Source organism: Drosophila tropicalis, unplaced genomic scaffold, assembly GCF_018151085.1.
Source record: "Drosophila tropicalis isolate 14030-0801.00 unplaced genomic scaffold, ASM1815108v1 contig_39, whole genome shotgun sequence".
Lineage (NCBI taxonomy): Eukaryota > Metazoa > Arthropoda > Insecta > Diptera > Drosophilidae > Drosophila > Drosophila tropicalis.
The window spans coordinates 459957-473596 of record NW_027172851.1 but is presented as its reverse complement, the minus strand read 5'-3'; the positions used below and the strand labels follow the sequence as shown (position 1 = coordinate 473596).

At 39.5% G+C, this 13640-nt stretch overlaps 1 protein-coding gene across 1 annotated transcript in view; it reads right to left on the bottom strand.

Moving 5' to 3' along the window:
* Positions 1 to 13640, bottom strand: part of RapGAP1 (Rap GTPase activating protein 1) — a 90854-nt gene that overhangs the window by 31673 nt on the left and 45541 nt on the right. The window contains 1 exon segment of the mRNA XM_068284304.1: positions 7107 to 7293. Coding sequence (XP_068140405.1) covers positions 7107 to 7293 — 187 coding nt within the window.

The window sequence follows — 13640 nt, the reverse complement described above, 5'->3', positions numbered from 1 at the left end:
GCTCAAGTCGATCGATTATGGACAGATCTATGCGATAATTTCTACGTCACACCCACAAACAATTGGCAAATGCCCAAATTGCATTTAATTAATGGAAATGTATTATAGTCATCGATAGAATCTGTATCTGTATCTTGCACCCACACTTTAGATCGATCGATTGAACGTTCGAACGATATCCAACTGTGAACTTACCTCTCGATGGCTATTGTTATTGTTGTTTATATTGTTGTTGTGATGGTGATGCGATTGCTGGTGACTGTTGTTGCCGTTGCTATTGCTGTTGTTGTTAATGACTGAAGCGGTGCCCGATATACGGGGCGAATCTCGCCATCTCAGTACCCCCATGACAGCCTGACGTACCCAACGTCTTTCGGCGCCTTCGCTATAAAATGCCACCTTAACTACTTGGTACCTTCGGCTCCGGCTTCGATATGGTATGGAATGGTAGATTGGCTTTTTGCTTCTTCCTGCCCCGTCGATGGCTTTTCACTCCATCGAGATTGACGGCGGAGGAGCAGAATATGTATGTGTTTATCCAAAAAGTTGTTATAATTTTAGCAGCCACTCACAAAAAATGATTATTTCCTTTTACGTACGTTTCGCGATTATAAAAATACATATACACGTATGTATATATATTCATATGTTTGTTGTATATATATCTTTCTCAACTTGTTTGACGGGTTTTCGTTTGTGTTTTCGTTGTGGGTTCGTGTTACTGTCAAACTGTAACTGCGACTTTCCAAGCTACGCTTCTTTGAGAGAGCTTCAGGCTTGAGGCAGCTTCAGCTTCACTTTGTATGCAAATGAAATGCGGTTTTTTTTTTTGTTTTTTTGGATTTTGCTTGTTTTGTTAGTGAAATTTCTAAGCAAATATTTAGTGAACTTTTTTCTTTTTTGCACACTCTCGCGCGATGAAGGAAAGATTGTGCGTTTATTTTAAGGTGCACCTCGAAAACTATATTAAAAATATTACACACAAAAACAACACACACCACAGACAGGGGCACACACACGCAGTTTGGGATCCTGCAGATGCTCAGTTTGGTTTATTGCACTGCGTTTATTTTTGTTTGCATGGAAATCTCTGGCGGTCTTTTCTTGAATTTCTCTTCTCCTCTTTAAAAATAACTCAAAATGCGTTTCGGTAATTTTTCGAATTTGAATTTGTAACGAACACTCCGAACCAGAGGCACGACGACGACCGATGATTCGGTTCACTAAGGGAAAACCACGTCCGCTTGCATCAGCGACAAAACAGCGACTAGCAACTGAGGTTAAGCATTTTGTATCGCTACTTACAATCGGAGAACAACCACATAGAGAGCGAGAGAGAGAGAGTATGAGAGGGAGAATGAGCCAGTGAGAAGAAGAGAGAGATATACTCGAAACTCGCCGAGAGAAGAGAGCATGCGCCTCACACAGAGACTTGAAGATAAGGGGAGACCAGATGTGAGAGAGAGGCTCAGAGTGATTCAAAGCAGGGCGCCAAAAGTAAAGTTTTTAAACAGACAACAAAAATTTAGAAACTTAATAATTTATAATTTATATCACCTCAAAACTGGTATTTTATTGAATTTCTCGACTTTACTTAAATTGGTGAAATCACAAGCAAAACACTCAAAAAACAAATATCTGTGTATGTCTGATTGGCATCGAAGTAAACTTTATCGAAAATGTTTAAAATTTTGAGTCATATTTAGTCATTCATACTAATACAAATATAAGCAAATAACTTGAATTGTTTACTCAATTTGTTCAGCGGGGAGTTCATTAGGACGACTTAAAAATGGACCCATCCAACCTTTCTAAAATACATAGATTTATTCCCGAATCAGAGGTCCTTTTACTACTTTAGTTTCTTATACTAAAACAGGAGAATATAAGAACAAGCAACTCACATATATTTGAAGGGAAATTTAAATCACAAAATGGAAAATAAATGTAAATGTAAATAAAATGTAATACCCGAAAATCCACTGAAACTCTTATATTGACTTTAATCTTTCGTTGCTTTACATAGTTGGAATTCCCAATCAGTTTTGGCTTTAAAGATTGGTATGTTACTCTGGATTCTTTAGCAAAGTCTGCTTGTTATAGAACTTGGTAGTTCTTTAAATACATAATTATGTAATTAGATTTGTCTACTTAGTCGACATCCTCACATTTTGTGATTTTAAATCTTAAATATTCATAAAATTGTTTGATCTCAAACCGGGAAAAATCCAGCTTTGATTCTTTTGGCGTTAATAAGAAGAAACCAATAATTTTGATTAGTTTTGGCTCCCTGTTGAGGCCTTGCTGAAGTATCACACAATAAGACTTACACTTTTCTGACATTTCATTATATATGTATATATATTCGTTATCCACAAGGCATTATCCCAGACGGAACTACCTACCTTTTAGTCTTCGAACTCGAGCCCAAAAGAATTGTAGTTTTAGTGGGTCTGCATTGAGCCACCGACTAGGAATATATATATATACATATATTCAATTGTTGTACTTGAAAAAAGAGCTTTTAAAACATAATCCGTGTAAGATTTTGAAGAGAATTGATGTTCGTTTTCAAATTCAATTGATTATAAACACATAGATTTGGGCCTCATTCGTAAAGAGTTTAGCCAAACAATTCAAATTCTTTGACACTTAATCTTAAAAATGACCTTAAGCCAAACCATTGTGTTTTTGTAGGAATAATCGAATTGTGGCATATTTTCTGGCAGTGTAGGCGATAAGCTCGGTTTAATTTGTCAGCGAACTTACATATGCCAAAAATACCCAAAGTATTTCTGTGATAAAGCCACGCGAAACGTGGCATGCTAAGAGAGGGGTTGACCCCTACACAAACGCATTGTAAGCCATAAGGTTTCCACTTGTGATTGATAAAACTTATTCATCGTTTATTGCTTAACACATTCTCGCTGAAATGAAATGGCCTCGAGATGAGGAATTATTCATAATTCCATGGATCTTGCTTTGACCCGCATGAAAATTTCGCCCAAGAGCTTTCAAATAGTTTATGGGAACGGGAGAAAAAAACGTTACTGTTTATGTTTCCTTTGGTTTTCTGTTCTCTGTATTTTATTTTTTGCTTCGTGTTTGGTTTTGGTTTTTTGTGTTGTGTCCAGTTGCTGTCATATGGCAATCAAGAACAAAGTTAGCCAAGCAGCAACACGGCAAACAAACAATCAGATGTCAGACCTAGACCAGGACAATATGTATATGTATGTGTATGTATGTAGCTCTGCAAAGGCCCTCTACCTGCCAGGTTAATGTCAAATGTGGAGACAGGGGAGGGGGGCCAGTTTAAAGTTGCATTGTTTTAAAAGAAAGACTGTAGTAGAAGAAGGGAATTTAGGAAAAAAAGACACAACTGGATGAAGTTCACTAACGGAAAGATTTCCACCAGCCAAAGCCAAAGTTGAAGTTGCAATTTGTGGAAGAAGAGGCAAGACCAGGTGAGGAGAGGTGCGAAGAAGATGCAACAAGCGGAAAATAATTATAAATTTTAAGTGCCAAAGCGGTGTGAAAGAGATAGAACTAAATAAATGGAATATGTTTTTGGGTTTTCTTTTCCATCTTGTATCGTTTGTGAAGTTGTTGTTACTTTTGGGATAATCACAGGCCGGGTTACGGATACAGATACAGTTGAGTGTTTGTGTGTGTGTGTGTGTGTGTGTAGGTAGGCAGAGAGGAGTGATAAACATCGCACATTTGTGGTTTAGAATTCATTTATGTATGTAGGCATATCCATGTACACACATATATACGTATGGACAACTGTGTTTCCCATCTTCTGAATGCAGCTCATTTTCATGCAACTGAAAACTGTGGGAGTAGAAGACAGACAACGTCGCCGACGTCGATGTCGTTGCGGCTGACAAGGTGCACCAGGAGCGGATTATATCTTAACAAGATCAACAAGTAAACACTTAATCGGAAAGGTTTAGAACAATCTAGACTTCTCCACTATTTCTGAAGATAATTATCTCAACTATTCCACAGAAAGGATTCAAATTTGTAATACAGGATGAGAAATTGTGTCGAATTCGAAGTCAGGAGGAAAAAGTTTCGGTTAAAGTTAGACAGACTTGGCTATCTACATAACTTGACGAGACATATCCTTAGACATTGTTAACCGTCGATGATCTAGTCCGGTCCTGAGTACGGCAATTAACAACTTCAACGTTCGTTGCATTCGCAGTCAGGGTTTTTTGCCTTTGCAGACAAATTGCAGTCGTCCCATTGAAATATCTACTCAGCAAACAGAAACAGAAACCAGAAGAGGCTTCTAATGTGTGTGTGGTGTGTGTGAGTGAGTGAGTGCGATGTGTGTGCGATTGTGGAGGAAGCAAGAGCGCGTGAAAAATATGCAAAGAAAATAAAAACCAACGAAAAGCAACCAAAATGAAAATGGCCAAGGTATATTTTTATTATTACACTAAAGAGGGGTTTCAAATGGAGATGTAGCTAAATGTATGCGGGAGAGGGCGGAGGGGTATCTTAGTTGGAAGTAAAAGAGGGTACGGGTTCTCCTACCGTATGTGTGTGTGTTAGACAATGCCATCGGCCCGTTTCCGGCTACATGGGAAAGCAAAAGGTGGAGAGCGATAGCAGTTATAGAGGGTAGGGAATAAAAAGGTAGATTTGTTTTATTTTTTTAGGCAGCTTAATTAGGCCCAGAGCAAAGAGCCAAATGAGAGAGAGAAAGAGATAGGCAAATAGGGAGGGAGAAGGGTGCATTGCCGCATGAATACCCAGGCAAACACTTTATTAGCCCCAAAGTATGCAATGGAAATGTGTGCGAGAAACTATGCGGCAAAGATACTCCCTGCTAGAGATGACAGCGTGATGCGATCTCTGAAAACGTTCCAATTCCTCTTCCTTGACACCTTTTCTTGGCATTTCATCTACTGCTCTCACGCTGTCATCTCCAATTGCCAGCGACCACAACAGGACGCCACTATGCACACACACACACACACATGTAAATATGCAGGAAACTCTTGGGAACCCTGCCAAGGATGGTGTGAGAAACATTAAAGCAGAGTGTGAGATGAGTAACTAACTCCCAGGCACGTGGCCGGCTTGGTTTGACAAGCACTGTGTTTATTCATTCAGGAACTGCCTTCAGACTAAATTCAATTTTAAAACTTGAGCAAACATAATTTTCATTTCTAAAAAGTAAAGAGCAAAAGAAGTCAACCTAGTTCGGAGCCTTCTTCAGCAGACTCCTACCAGACCACCGCCTGCCACTCCTCGTCTAGCCCGCATACAAAACTTTTTTAAAAGGCACTCGAAAGTGGCTGATGTCGACTACAGCATCTTGAGCATACGAAGAAATTGTGGCAATGGGTCCGAGAGGGGGACACCCCTGGTGAATGGAGGGCTGAGGTGAGGATGAAGTGCTGCCCGCACTATATTGCAAGGAGAAGGTTTCACATGGAATCCTTTTGCCATAGCCACGAAGCCGTTGCATTTTTGATGGAAAAGTTTGCGTCCGAAATTTGTTGTGAAAACTAAATTAAAATGTATGTGAAAAGCTATAGAATTCATCCGTAAAGGCGCTGCCAACTAAAAGTTTCTCTATTGAAGCAGGAAACTATATAATTCTTGCAAAAATGGATTAGGTTCTAAGAAATTTCTTATTAAAGTTGTGCGAGAACAAAAAGTTGTCTCCGTCCACATTGGGTTAGTGGGTGAGAAGTAAGAATAAAAGAATTAGCTAAGTAAAAAAACTATAATTGTTCATTATACCCGAAAAGTGCACTGCTTGCTGTGGATATACTTTACACTGCTGTGTAAAGCAGTGTGATTCACTCATTCTTGGGACAAGTGTAAAAATATATAAGATTCTATTTACATTTGATTAACCTGAAATATAAGCAAATTCTAAAATGCTTAAAATTCTATCAGGTCGGAGAATATTTTAGATTTTTTTTTTTTCAATTTGCAATGTGCTTTAATTTAGAGTAAAATTTTTATAGCATAAGTTTAGGCTTATGTCGACTTCAAAAAGACTAAACTGCTTTTACGGGCAAGCAGATCTGTTAACGACGAGTTAAGCAGTTCGTTGTTGTATTGAACTGTCGTCAGATGGCGCTTTAACTGTCTAAGGCATGGGATGAAACTAAACTAAAAGGTGTGAAACCCAACTTCGCCCTACTTATAGGTTCGAAGTTGCACTCATTGGTTCGAAGTTGACTTTATTGGTTCGATGACCGTTAATTTTAAAACAGTTTGTTGCCAGTTTTACACTTCGTGCAAATAGTTACTACTTATGACCACATAAATGCTCATATAAAAGATACTGCTTTGCCACCACAGCATGATAAACATGCTTGCGGATGCTTATTCTACAGATTGACGACTTTTTGCAGGCCATAAATAATTTATAAATCCAACTAAATGGACAAGGCCACACCTTACATCTGGCAAAAACCCAAAAAAATAGACAAAACAAAAAAACTCTAAAATCAAACTCGAATAATTTCACTCTTAACTCAATAAGCAGCTGAAGTCCGTCATATAAATTGTAACCACCAAAGAGTGGTGGAGTGGAGTGGCGTGGCGTGAAATGTTATGATTCGTAATCCCTCAATAGCCACCCGCACCCGGCAGTTTGACTGCCATTTGACTATTAAACTGAACCACAGGGACAACAATGCACAGATTATGTCAAATTATACAGATGTTTCAAAGGCGGGGCTACACACCACACACACCAGTGAGAGGAGCTGACAGCCATTTCATCTATGTGGAAACGAACTATTGATATCTTTGATATGAAACATTGTTCTTTGGTTGCCTGGTTCCGCCTCGTTTTCAATGTGTGTGTTGTGTGTGTGTGTTTCGTTTTGCAATTTTTATGACATCATAAAAATATTTACTACTTCTCTACATTGGCGACTTACAAATGCAACGAACTGCCAGAGATATTTTATGGGTCAAGCCCTGCAGCAGCAGTTCGTTGCCGTAGGTCAGTGAAGAGGATTACGAGTTTTACGATTACATTGACATCACGGAAAGAGAGAGAGAGAGCCCAGAGAATTTAATGGAAACCATACAGACATCGGACTATAAGGGAATCCTTTACATACCTGTGAGAAATACGCTGGCAAAACACATCGCTGATCATCCAGACGCGAGCACTGAACTCGTTCAAGTAGCTCGAAGAGATCCTGTGTGGCTCCTCGCAGACGTTCCGGACTGTGGGTGACACTGCCACCGTTGCTGCCTCCTCCGGGCTGTTGCTTCTGTGTATTCGCCATGAAGGCATGCTGACGTCTGCAACAGAACAAAGCAAAAAAACAAATACAGGAAACTGGTTAATAATAGAGCACGCAAAAAACTAATCACACACATATGCTTCGAGTGAGGGAAGATTGGAGGAGAGCACGAGCGTCGAGCGTTGAGCCTCAAGCCTCGAAAAATGGTCATGCAATCTCTTCATGCTTCAGCGCCAAGTCAAAGACATACGCGTTCAATTGACTGCGCAAACTCAAGTGGCCCAGTTGAAGGGGAAACCCTTGCCCTTGCCATCGACATTTTTGCGACTTATGAGAACATGAACACAAGAAGTGCTCAAACTTTCGAAAGCAAAAGAAAATGTTTAAGCCAACCATGAAAGAACTCTTAAGCTCTCTATAGAAAACCTTTAAAATGGAAAACCCTAAGCTGACTCTTGAAGCCATCAAAGAAAGAAAGAAGAAATAGAGTAGAGTACACGTTCCTACAGGGGAGACTGTACAATGGATGAACAATCATTTCATCCAAGCAATGCATGAGAGTGATTAACCTGGATAAGAGGCCGCAAATCGGTTAATTTTCCTAAATATATGGCATTCAAGAGCGATGATATCAAAGCCTTCCTTAAAGAATTTTTAAGCCAAGAAGTAAAGTTTTGAAGTTTCCAACATTAAACTATATTCAACTTATCCAACTGGCTAGCACTCTCTCTCTGACTGTCTCCTGATTTTGAATCAACTTTATGATATGCCGGTTGAACTTTTCCCTCTTCCCCTTGGTCATCAAAGTCAAGAACTTGCAGAAGTGCAGTCTACTACTTCCTCTTCCCTCTACCCCCCTTTTTATGGGGCGTTTTTTGTTGTACAAATTCAAGTTGCGCTCACGCACGAAAGAACACACAGAATTATGAGTGGGCACTTGAAAGTATTTCAGTTATTTTTTTTACTTTTATATTCTGATTTCCTTTTTTTCATACTTATTGTCACTTGTGTGTGAATTTAGTATTCTTGTTTTTTGGTTTTGGTTTTGTTGAAACACAAATGAGGGGAAGTCTCGAAAGAAAAAGGACATTAGCTGAGAAGAAGGAAGTTCTTGTTGTTCTTTGCTCTTGTGTTCCCCTCGTGTTGGGCAATATTGTGTATGCAGCTGCTTTTGCTCATGCTCCACATGGAATAATGGAGACTGCTGCCTCTCAATGGAGCGCGGAGGGGAAACCTCCTGGTGAACATAAATTAACACCTACCCATTCGCAGGAGGACAGTTATGGGGAAAAGGATATCACAAAAACAAGACTTGTCAGTCATCATCAGGCTGATGAGTATGATATGATCGCTACTCAACAGAAACTACAAAACTCCAGTGTGTTGATAGTTTGAAGTGAGTTCGGTAAAGTGGTAATAGGAGATGCTCCTGCCCCCTACCCCCTTGCGAGGTGAGGCGGAGTGTGTTGAAAGAGTGGCAAACAGATGTACAAAGGGAATCTAGGCTAAACACAAAGACTAACAAAAACAAAGTCGACAGCTAGGAAAGTCCAAAGGAATGACATCACACTGATAAAAGAACAGACAGAGTAAAAAGAACAAAACGGGAACATTTCAAATGTAAAGAGTTGTGGCTGGAATTCAAGAGAGAGACTTTTCAACCAAGTGTAAAACCGTCTTAAAGAAGTTGTAACCAAGTTTAAATTATGACTATATAAACTGACGAATACCTAAAGAATGATTATTTGACGAAATGTCCCTTTCTTTGATACAATTTGTTATACTCTCACCTTGAAGTCGTATTTATTGAAACTCTTTAAAATTTAAAACTTTTTGCAATGCCTTTTCCAATAAATGCATTTTCCGTTTCCACCTCAATTGCCCCCTTTCTCTACATTGGTGATTGAATGTTTTCCTGTACCTAGAGAAATGCCATCAAAATAAAAATCAAATTTTGTGTCGTTGATTCTCAGATTTCCATGCTTGATAATAAATCAAATTTGATTTGGAAAAAACAATTTCAACAACAAGAGCTAGTTTAACCATTCGTGCAACATTCAACTATATATTTTGTTGCTATTGAATCGGATTACTAGCTATAGTAACATTTTATTGCATTTTTATGACAATTTTTCACATGATTTGTCAGAGGAGAAGCCCGAAAGAGGGTGACAGGGAGAAATTTGTGAGTTTTCTGTCATAAAATCAATTCAAGGGAAAGAAGTCCTCATCTCGCACAGGATATTGCATTGAGTCATGTTTCCTAGTTATGATTCCAGGGTCAAAGTTAAACTGCAAAGAGCAACAATGAGGTGAGACGAACTACGATGAGAGGGAGGGGTGGGGGAACAGTCTTTTCAGACTTTTCGTTGATTCGCCCACAAAAATAACAGACATTTCCTGTTGCGGTTGCGCCTGCGCTCAGAATACAAAAGTAAAATGTTCAACTTCAACCTCGTTAGAAGTCACCCGCTACCCGGTCGGGTCACGCCCCCTCAAACGCCCACATAATTAAAAGCTATTACAAGCATACAAAAGGCATTTAATATATGCACAAAAAACAAGAAAAATAACACAACATGGGGAGTTGGGTTAAGGAGAAGCTTTATTTCTTCTTTTTACCGAAATGTTCATTAAATGCAAATTTATGTGTCGTCAGACCACCACCCACACCATCTAGCACCACCCCCCGGCCCCTGAAATTGCCACTGGTTTGGCTTTAGACCATTTCTTCTCATTTGGCATGCCCAGCGCATTGCGCGTGTTTAAAGTTTAGCCGCAAAATGTTCCATCGGATGGCGGATGGAGGGATGGATATGTCGGAAAATTGTTTACTAATGAAAGAAAAACAATTACAACAACAATGCCTGGGTGTTGACAGTTGGTGGAAAAGATATATGGTCTTGAGTCTACTTAATCACAGTCGAAAACGAACAACAAAAAAAAAAAACCAAATAGAAGATATAGAATAAGAAAGAGGTTAGCTTAGAAGCAGCTGTCGACGTGGGAAACACTTGTCAGTTGCACACAAAGATAGGAAGAGATAGAGAGGGTGAGAGACGGGGCAGGAGGCAGTGGGGGAGATGTTGGTTAGAGGAAATGATTTTAAGGTTTTGATAAGGAGTCAAGTTCTTGGCGTTTTCCCCAGGCGCTAATTAGAAAGCAGCAGCATTCAACATTCCCATTCCCTCGTCGTTGGGAGACCAAAACCGACTGAGACTGAGAAATTACAGGAAATGTCCAACAGGAGGGGAAAAAAAATCAAGTCCCAAAGGACACTCACACGCATACAGAGGCACAGAGACACACACACACACACACACAGGCAGATAGAAAGTCAAACATTTTACAGTTAATAATGGGTCAGACTGAAAAGTAGAGCAAACTGAGATCCTATCGCAAGGATAGAAAGGACTCTGCATTCGGACAAAGGACTGCAGAGCGATGCACTTTTCTGATAAGCCCAAACAGGACATATGTAAAGGATACTCTTGCACACAGAGAGAGAGAGAGAGAGAAACATGCAGAGTCAAGTCAAGCAACAAAAAAGTTATGAGAAAAACTGAGTTTTTTTTTGGGGTCGTTGACAACCCTGTAATTAATAGCATAATTGCATGTGAGGACAAGCCGCAGGATATTTAATAGAAAATTTATAGGAAAACTACGTGAAAATGAATGGAAATCTCATTTTCATTTCGACTCTTTCGCTTCTTTTCTTCTCCTTTGCGTTTTTGCATTTATGATAAATGATGTAAGCGACCGCTGAGAACAAGTCCTGTGCCAAAAAAGGAAAGGCAGAAGATTTTTTCTTGTTCGTTGTTTTTCTTCTTTTGTGAAAGGAAATGGAAAATGTGCATATCCTTGAAGTTTAAGGGTTGGACATCGGCGACATTAATGCCGCGACTTCCGCGCCTCGCTTGAATTGTCATTAAAATTAGTTCCAACGGCGAGTCGCGCAGAAAGGATCTCAATGCTTAAGTTTTTCTCATTTCCGGCAGGGAAAAACTTGTCTCTGCCCCCTTTTTTTTCAGTGTCTATTGTCTCTGCTCCTTGCAAGGAAAGCCAGTAGGATGAGTCTTAAGAGCGGAAGGGTTGCAAAAACCCGTTTCTCATTTCGTTCAACCTCATAAATGCAACACGTTCCAAGCACTCGAATCGCTCGGAAAACTGAGATCGAGAGATCCCCGAAAGATGCTAGGTATAGGCGACTTTCTTGGACTCCTTCTGCTACTTTGTCGTCTTCCCTAAATTAGCCACAAATTTGCCGGAAAACTTTCTCGGCTCGTAGGTTTTATTGGAGAATTTACATAATTTAAATTGTTTGCGTTGTATTCTGTTTTCTTTTGGGTTAAAATTACCGAATTTTGATGGCAAAAAAGGAAAACGTGTTTTTATTTCTTTCTTTTATCGTGTTTGCAAAAGGTTCTGAAAGCTGACAGCTTTTGGAAATTTATAGCCCTGGCTGATCGATTAAAGGAAAGTTGCCATTAAAGTGAAAGTAAAGCGGGCAAATGGTCATTTCATTTTCCTTAGGTTGCCGGGGCAGATGTTGTGTCATGGGAAAATCCTCTAAAAAAAAGAAGACATTTCAGATGCTGTAGGCTGTGGTTCAAATAGGTCCAAAGCATCTGGCCTACAACCAGAAAGGTCATAAGTGCCACAGACCCGGGACAGAGATCATAACCGAAAATGAGATATAAGTTATTGTCTCTTTGCGATGATGATCGATTCAATGCGATAATATTTTTAGCCTCTTCATGCTCGCTTAATTATTTCTGAAGACCTTCAACGCTTTCAACGTTTCGAAATATGCAAAAGTATAATGTATTTTATTTAAGTCGAACAAGTCAACAACCCATTTATTTTAGCCGCCAATGGCCAACACTTACATAACCGAGCCAGACCCTCAAATACCATGTCCAGCTCAAGCTCTCTCTGCTTCAAGTTCGATTTGACACGCAATTCTTGGCTTTTAGTTGGTTTAGTGGCCTCAAGAGCAACCTGTTGGTCAAATGCACCATGAAAATTGTCGGTAATAACCGTTTAAACGTTGATACTTCGCTAGGGGAGATGACAAATAGCAACAGCAGGAGCAGGAGCAGGAGAAGGCAGCCAGAGAGAGCACTACCTACCTGGGCCACTTTGCATATTAATGAAGCGCGTCAGTTAGTCAGTTAGTCGGGCTATTTATATAGTCTGTGTACTCAGCACTAGCGCCCTCTCCCCTTGCCCGTCCGAGTCCCTGGTATCTCTCCAATTGAATTGATGTGGACAAGGCACGCGCTTCTGTTTGCACGTGCCATCCCCAAAAATGAAGAGCAAATCGTTCCTACACAATATTTTGCTTACATATTTGGCGGGTTTTTCGCCATTTTAATGAACCAGCCCAACTGGCAAGGTGTCTGCCAAGGTGTATTTGGGGTGTTGGTCTTTAGAAATTTTAACTCAACCGGAATTAATGAATTTCCTTTTTACATTATCCGACTTCCTGCAGGGGAAACAATTTAGAAGCAAATTTCGTCAAGCTTTTAAAAGATATACATCTTGAATGAAATGGATAACTATATAATGACACTTCACAAAATAGTTCGAATACGATCTTCCCGATCTTTAATCTTTAAGTTTCATTTTAGTTGATACACTTTTATCTTATGGACTAAAACTGTGAAATGCGGAACTAAATTGAGGATGACCCTTCAAATACTTTAGCAGCAACATGACTCAATTTTGGGAGCTTAAAATAACTGATTAATAGGATTCTCTGTTCTAAATTGGCAAAATAGTTATCAGGCAGAGAGAAGTGAAGAAGGACTATCAGAACAGATATAAATTTACATAACAAGCTGATGAAAATTCGTTTACCTCTTCCTTTTTTTACATAGCTATCTACATATAAATTTTGTGAACTTAACTTCAATTAACATCTTGTAAAATGTCTTTATACAAAGACAATGAGTTGTTGTTTTCTTTATTTTTGTCGTTGCCGGTGATTTTTGCTTTGCCTTTTGGCAATAATAAGCAAAATTAGTGTGGGTGACTCTCGACTTGACAAGGTCGTTGTCGTCATCAGAGAGGTTTTTAGTTGCAATCATTAGTTGAAATCTTAAAACTGCGTTGCCAAAGGCAACACACACACACCGCCAACAACAACAAACAAACAAATGAACAGACAGATAGACAGAGAGACAGCCAAGCGGCTCTGCGGTCTCGTTAATTTGCAATTATGAAGGCAAAGATGTGGGCACCATGGAAGTAGAGTTCCAAACTGCTCCCAACTAACAATGGCTGACAAAAGTTTGGGCCAAAAAGAAATTCACAGCGCATTTCCGTCAAACGAATTTGACAGCCGAATTGACAGATTGAGCGATTGGCGGATTAAATATTGGGAGATGATGATGATGATGA